The sequence below is a fragment of the Semicossyphus pulcher genome, unplaced genomic scaffold (genome assembly GCF_022749685.1).
Source record: "Semicossyphus pulcher isolate SPU_LCO1_2020_fin unplaced genomic scaffold, fSemPul1.0.p SCAF_20, whole genome shotgun sequence".
NCBI lineage: Eukaryota > Metazoa > Chordata > Actinopteri > Labriformes > Labridae > Semicossyphus > Semicossyphus pulcher.
Genome location: NW_027211694.1, coordinates 19,152,504 through 19,160,203, shown reverse-complemented (window position 1 = coordinate 19,160,203; position 7,700 = coordinate 19,152,504). Strand labels below are relative to the sequence as shown.

The following is a 7,700-nucleotide window of genomic DNA, read 5'->3' as shown; positions in this document are numbered from 1 at the left end:
AAGTGGAGCGGGTCCTAAATGCACTTGCGCCATGACCTACAAAGAACAAGAACTATTTAAGAGTGAATTCCAGCAGCTTACAACTAACAGATCAACAATTGTTACCATCCATGAATATTGTGTCATTTTGTTGTGTAGAGCAGAAAAAAATGTCCTTCTTGCCCTTTTTGTTTTATTTAGTTCATTTGCTTTTCTTACATTTGTTTAAGGCATCTTTGTCACAATCTTTCTGTCTCAACCCCCTGCCAGTTAAAGTATGAAGAAATCTCCCCCATCAACCTCCAGGGAGCTACCACTGATCCTCAGAAGCATCATGGCTTCTGCACCTTCCAGCCACTGTCCTCTACAGACGCTCTAGAGGAACGCCTCATATTAGACTCGATTGCTTGGCCAGAAACTCCACTTTTGCCAGCTCTTCTTCCACTGAATCAGACAAGTGATCCTGCCCACAGCACCTTCACCATTCTCCCAGGGAAGAGGGAGGGGGGGCAGTGGCATGTAGGGGATCAGCTGGAGGTTATGATCAAAATATACGACTTCCAAGGTCAAGCCAAGAAGTCTGGAGGAGATGTCTTAATTGCACGGTTGCACAACAAGACACTTGGAGCAGGTGTGGCCGGGCAAGTGGTGGATCACCTCAATGGCTCCTACTCTGCTGTATTCTCTTTACTCTGGGAAGGAAGTGCACAGGTTGAGGTAATGCTAAAGGCTATCTCTTTAAATGTAATTGTTCTATAGGTGTTTAAAATATGTTATATAAACCTCTCCCCACTGACTTACTGTTGCTAACAAGTGTCAACTTCCAGAACCAATAAATTAAGTCATCGTGGAAGTGCCAAAAACTGCAGTACCTCTAATAACCACTGGAGGCTGCCTCTAATAGTGAGCCAATCTCCATTGATCTCCATGTTAAATGCCCAAATTTACTACCCAAATAAACATGTTTACAGCTTGGTTCTTATGTTTTTAGACTCTTGAGGATATTTCTTAAAACTATAGAGACTAAAAACAGGGTTTATATACCTCAGTGTGAATATCTAGTATACTGTTATTTAACTGTTAGCACTTACAGCAGATATTTGTGTCTGCACTTGCCTTACCTGGCTTGTTAGCTTGTCGAGTGTTTGTCATTTCTCACTGATTGATTTGTGGTGCACATACATAAATGTCAGGATTGTTTTTTGTCACTTCGAAGATGGCTGGCTGTAGAGGTAAGAGGACCAATTGTACTCGCTAACAAGAGGGTGTCAGGTTCATTTCATTCTGTGGTTAACTATTTAATTTGTTAATCTATGAATTAGCCTTGGGCAGACAGTTTATTATATAACTGTGATAACTCCTCGCTCCTCTCTACTGACTCAAAAAAACAACAAAAAAAACAATTCTTCTCCTTCTTATTTCTAATCACCAGCTGTCATTTTTGTCACCTTAAAACTGTCAGTAGCACGTTAACAACTGTTGGGTTAGGGTTACTTGACATGACTGAGTGAAAACTCTGGTTCTCTGTACTATCAGGTGACGCTGGTTCACCCTAGTGAGGCTGTCACAGTGCTGCGCAGGCTGAACAAAGAACAGCCTGATAGGGTTTCCTTCAAGAGCCTCTTCCGCTCAGGCTCAATTTCTCAAACTACCACCTGTAACGTCTGCCTACGTGAAACCGGGCAGCCACTGTGCAACTTCACGAACCTCCGTACAGGTGAGCCTTGGTTCTGCTACAAGCCAGAAGAGCTGAGCTGTGATGACAGGATTAAACACATGATAGGAAACTCCAAAGAACTCCAAACACTCAAGGCCACAGAGGATAAGCTTTTCCAAAGGTGAGGGAGGAGAGAGAAGAAACTTTAATTTAGTAAATATTAATAAATTATAATAAATATATATATATATTTGCAGTCGAGCTAACTATGTTTCTTCTTGGTGTAATATGTCAAGTTTGTAACAACAGGCAGTAAAGATTGAGTCTAAAGATGTTACCAGAGTAAGAATAACAAAAAACAGTCTGAATCAATTCGTTGACTTATATTAACAAAGTAGACAGCGTATCTTCAAAGTCCAACTAAGGAAGCAGAATTATTGAATGTTAAAGCATTTTCTTCTGATAAATAACATGACGTTGGTTTTACATGTTGAATGTGTGTATGAGATACTTTATTATGTGAGCTTTTCTTCAGGGATGTCAACATGAAAGTCTTCATTCAGGCTTCAGGACCTGCTAACGTCGCTGTTTTGCCTCAAAGGAAAGGTAAAGCAGGATCTTTCCTACCTTCACCATTACCTATGATAACAATTCATAACCTTATGTGCTGAAGACCATGAAAGTAAAAGTGTCTGCAAAAATTGCACACAACCTAGCTCTGTATTGACGCCAGAGCAAAGTGTTGGCAGAAAAGAGTCGCTGTGTATGTAGTTGCTCCGGAGTAATGATGTCCCATAAAAGGCTCATTAAACCATAAAAACACAGCTCAAGAGCTAGACCTTTTTAGTACAAGTTAACAACTGCCAATGTTCTGCTTAAATGATGAACATTTTCATGTTAGCTTCAGTGGCTGTTTTTAGTAGATACACTAGAATGCAAGGCAGTCAAAATGGATCTCTTATTTTAGCTTTTGCATTATTATTATTTCTGGAAGACCATACTCAAAGGTTGGTGTGCGATGTTAAGTCAGTTTAGGTTTTGATCCCTGAAAAGGCAACTTTTGTAACTAATAAGGCTGATAGTGTTCCATATTTTCCCTTTTGTCTAAACAAGTCACAGGAAAAGAAGAAAACCAAGAATGGGCTGATTGTACTTTGCATTGCCTGTGTGCTTATTTATTTCAAAACTACTAAATTAGAGTCGATCACAGTAAGAAGCACATACATGTTTTTATCTGCAGCTGTACAAAGTCCAATAAATGCACAATATTTGAGTATTGCTTAAACTGAACCTCATTAGATTAATAAATGTATTTGTATTCGACCCATTTATAAAGATTTATGTTGTAGAAATTAAATGAATGGTGTGCCACAGACAGGTTAAGCAGAGAAACTGGTTCTTGTCTTTTCATGGGATTTGTTTACAATCAGTAAAATATAAAATAACTCTTCCCACATCCTTTTCTCTCAGGTCAACCTGAGGTCAAGGAAAGCATTGGGAAGTCTGGAGTTTCTGGCTATTACTACCAGGGTGTGTGGAGAGCACTAGGTGGAATCAAAGTTCGCCAATTCAACAGCCCCTCTGCCGTCAATCAGTGTCTGAAAGGCAAGATTGTCCACCTGTATGGAGACTCCACCATCAGGCAGTGGTTTGAATACCTCAATGCTTTCCTACCAGGTAGCTGATCCACAGGGATTTCTGGAAACAGTTTTATTTTGTTTACACCTCTGCTTAACCTCTCCACTCTGTACTACTTTCAGATGCCAAGGAGTTCAACCTGTACAGCATTAAGCAAGTAGGACCTTTCATGATGTTGGACAATGCAAACAAATTCTTGGTAACATACCGCTGCCACGGTCCTCCTATTTCATTTCGCAACGTCCCAATCAGCAAGCTGCGTTACATTGCCAATGAAATAGATGGGGTAACTGGTGGCGACAACACTGTCATAGTTTTTGCCATCGGGGCTCACTTCAACTGTTTCCCGATTGAGCTCTACATCCGACGGCTTCAGAGCATCCGCAGGGCAGTGGTGCATCTGCTGGACAGGGCTCCAGGCACACTGGTTGTCATCAGGACTCCAAATCTGAGAGCTTTGACGCTTAAAATGGCTCTTACCAACAGTGACTGGTACTCGCTTCAGCAAGACAAGGTTCTCAGAGCCATTTTCAAGGGACTTAATGTTTGTCTGGTGGACGCCTTGGAGATGACTCTGGCTCACCATATGCCACACAACATCCATCCACCACGTCCCATTATTAAGAATATGATTGATGTTCTCTTGTCCTACGTGTGCCCCCAAAAGGACAGCTAGATGTGGATTTGGTCAATGAGAGTTTTGGGAAATTCCAAAACACCCATTTTCTTGAATTTGCTTGAATTTCTCCCACACGTTTTTTTTGTTCTCCTGTGTTTCTACTAAGTGCTGCCTTTTCCTTCAGCAGTCCATGCATTAACTAAGTAGGTATGATTATTTTAATCTCTTTCTTAACCAGTGAATGTTGAGCACAAAAGTGACGTTAAATTGGCTTTCATAAAAAACACTGGTGAATGCTTGATCTTGTCATGAGTCATTCTAGTTTAGTTATGTTTTTGTCTTGTATTTCGGTGTTCGGTTATTATTCCTTGTTTTACCTTGTCACTTTGTCTCCCTGTCATGAGTTCTCAATGTTTAGTTTTGTGTTGAGTGTATTCCATGTTCGGTTCACTTGGGTCTTTTTGATTAGATCATTTCCTGTTTTACTTTGTCACTTTGTCTCTCGTGTTGGTCTACTTCCTGCCTTTGTGTTTCCCGCTTGTTTGATTATGTACCCTGCCCTGTGTCAGGCCTGGGCTAGAAAGAGGACTCAGATGCAGAGAGTAGACCGTCAAAGCACACTTTATTAAGAATTCTTGACCTCTTTGACAGAGTGACAAATAAACAGGCTATGAAAATATCTATGAATCTAAGTAATTATCAGGGAAAAAATAACACAGGAAGAATCTCTTCCAAACAAATCCCACTTCGTGAAGGAGGGACTAAATCACAAAAAGTAAAGGAAAAGAACAAACAGAAAATCTCTCCGCGAGGAGGAAAACAAAAGACTATGAAAAAACTCAAAATCACTCTCGAAGGAGGAAAACCAATCTCCGTAAGATAACGGACCAAAATAAAACGCACTCCTCAAAATCGGAGGCTCTACAATACACTATCAAACTTTAATAAGAACAAAAGGTCGCTCCTAAGGAGGATAGCAAAACGGCTATAAAACAGAACTAAACTAGGCACTAAACTATGAAATGTACAAACAAAAAATCACTCGCAAGGAGTGGCAAAGAAAACTGGCTTACGTGGCGTGAGAATAACACGGCTGAAACACGACATGGACTGTGGCAACTGGCTGTGGTGCACGACAAGGACGAGGCACTTTGGCACAAGACAAAGGGAGACACAGACTATAAAACACATGAGGGTAATGGGGAACAGGTGGACACGATCAGGAATCAGGGGAGACAATCAGACCGGTGACACATGCGGAAGGGCAAGTGACCTGAAACGAGAGGAGAGTTAATTTTCAAAATAAAACAGGAAGTCACGAGACAAAAAAAACCCAGAACGAGACAAACCTCACCGCGGTGTGACACCCTGATCGTTTTCACCTGTGACTGATTAGCCTCACCTCCTAAGTTTATTTAGTCTTTGTGCTCCCCTGTCTCGTGGCCTGTTCATTGTCGTTCTTTCCTCTGGAGTTTTGTCGTCCATCCTGTGTCGTCCTTCTGGAGTTCGATCTATGTCTGATTTTGTTCCTCGCATACTTTGGATATTCTTCGTGCCTCCCCTGATTTCATAATGTCCCTTGGATTACCGGTTCCTGGTTTTGTTGTAAGTTTTTTGCTCCGCCTTTTGATTTTCTTTTGTTGGAGTTAGATTTTGTTTTTCAATCAATCAATCAAATTTTATTTGTATAGCGCCAAATCATAACCAGAGTTATCTCGAGACACTTTACAGAAAGAGCAGGTCTAGACCGACTCTTTGTTATGTTATTTAAAGAGAGGCCCAACATGAATCACCATGAGTAGCACTTAGCAATATTCGGCACATTGGCAAGGAAAAACTTCCTTTTAACAGGCAGAAACCTAGAGCAGAACCAGACTCATGTTGAACAGCCATCTGCCTCGACTGGATGGGCCGAAAATGGGATAGAAGGAGATCAAGGATAGAGACAGGCAAAGAGAGCAACAACAACATATGTTCTTGTTACCACAACAACATATGTCCTTGTTACATGAACAACAACAGACACATACTTATGATTACAATGCCAATAATAGTGGTAGACTAGGGTGAAGATTAGCAAAATAAATAAATAAATAAATAAATTAGCGAGAGAAGCAGAGTAATGATGAAGGCTGAGGTAATCGTAATTGTAACAGTTGAAGTCAACAGGTCTACTATTAGCATTAGCAGCAACAATAATGATACTATGGGGAAGGCTGATGTTAGTAGTTGTTGCAGTCGAGCAGGTCCACAGCAGCAGGTGGTCTGCAGCAACGATCCCCAGGAACCTTTAAGACAAGGGAGCACAAGAACTCCAGGGAAGATATATGGTTAGTAATGTTAATGGGACCAGAAGATACAGAGTTAATGAGCTGCATTAATATGACAGAGAGAGAGAGGAAGAGAGACAGAGAGAGAGAGAGAGAGAGAGAGAGACAGAGAAACAGAGAGAGAGAGAGAGAGAGAGAGAGAGAGAGAGAAGCTTGGTGTGTCAGATCCCCCGGCAGTCTAAACCTATAGCAGCATAACTATGGGCTAGTCCAAGCCTGAGCCAGCCCTAACTATAAGCTTTATCAAAGAGGAAAGTTTTAAGTCAACTCTTAAAAGAAGAGAGGGTGTCTGCCTCCCGGACCTTGACTGGTAGATTGTTCCAGAGGAGGGGGGCCTGGTAATTGAAGGCTCTACCTCCAACACTACTCTTAGAGACTTTAGGTACCACAGGCAGGCCTGCATCCTGGGAGCGCAATGTTCTAGACCATAGATTCTCAAAGTGCGTCCCCGGGCCAATGGCGGCCCGCAGAAACATTTCTGGCGGCCCTCAATGAATTACAGTTGTTAATTTTAATCCAACTGTACATTGCTTTGAAAGGATGAATGTCTTTAGCATCTATAGGGATAAGCGGTAATTGCAGGTGTGGTTTAGACCTCACTTGACCTCACTCCCAGAAGTCCACGGTGCAATGTTTTATTTAACCACTGGGGTGCTGACGGTGTCTCCCGCATCACTCTGCCTCGGGGAAGAGACTGTGACCGCAGCTGTGACAATGGAGTCGGTAGCGGGAGCCAGGCCCCTCGAGAAAAAAACGTTGTGTCAGCGAGGAAAAAAGGCGGTTTCAAGATAAGTGGACAAAGGCTTACTTTGTCGTACCTCACGGGTCGGATAAAGTCATTTGCCTGATCTGCAAGCAGGTTAATGCAATGCTCAAGGACTTCAACATAAAACGCCATTATAATACCAACCATAAAACCTACGACAAACTCACCGGCGAGGAGCGCACCAGTAAGCTTGAACAACTTAAAAGAGGCTACACTGCACAGCAGTCAGTTTTCACAAATCTGGCCAAATCTGGTGAAGCTGTGACACAGGCTAGCTACGTGGTAGCTCAAGAAACAGCCAGGCGGAGCAAGCCGTTCAGTGACGGAGAATTTGTGCGAGACTGCATTTTGAAAGTGGCCGACATTGTATGCCCAGAGCAGAAAACAAAGCTCCGTGACATAAGTCTGTCAAATGACACAGTGACTCGACGAATCGAAGATCTGGCCAACGATCTCAAAGAGCAACTGGGACAACGTGTGGAGGGCCTGGAAAAGGGAGCCTTTTCTATCGCACTGGATGAAAGCACGGACATTTCCGATACAGCGCAATTGCTGATTTTCATCCGAACAGTCACAGAGAACTTTGAAATAGGCGAGGAGCTACTAAGCTTGGAGAGTATCAAAGACAGAGCAAGGGGAGTCGACATTTGTGATGCTGTGTGTCGCAGTCTCGATGCATACAATGTGAAACTGCCGTCTATGGTCGGTGTC

General features: G+C 42.3%; 1 protein-coding gene across 1 annotated transcript; it reads left to right on the top strand.

Moving 5' to 3' along the window:
• The first annotated feature begins 324 nt into the window (after positions 1 to 324).
• LOC138599844 (NXPE family member 3-like) lies at positions 325 to 3,950 on the top strand. Its single transcript, XM_069671599.1, has 5 exons — positions 325 to 696; positions 1,516 to 1,817; positions 2,172 to 2,242; positions 3,107 to 3,313; positions 3,397 to 3,950. The coding sequence occupies exons 1-5, from the start codon at positions 520 to 522 to the stop codon at positions 3,948 to 3,950; spliced, it is 1,311 nt and encodes a 436-aa protein (XP_069527700.1). The 5' UTR covers positions 325 to 519.
• The last annotated feature ends 3,750 nt before the right edge of the window (positions 3,951 to 7,700 follow it).

Coding starts and splice junctions, on each gene's coding strand:
- LOC138599844 (XM_069671599.1), top strand. CDS start 520: ATGATCAAAATATACGACTTCCAAGGTCAAGCCAAGAAGTCTGGAGGA. Junction 2,243..3,106: donor TGTTTTGCCTCAAAGGAAAG/GTAAAGCAGGAT, acceptor CTTTTCTCTCAG/GTCAACCTGAGGTCAAGGAA. Junction 3,314..3,396: donor CCTCAATGCTTTCCTACCAG/GTAGCTGATCCA, acceptor TACTACTTTCAG/ATGCCAAGGAGTTCAACCTG.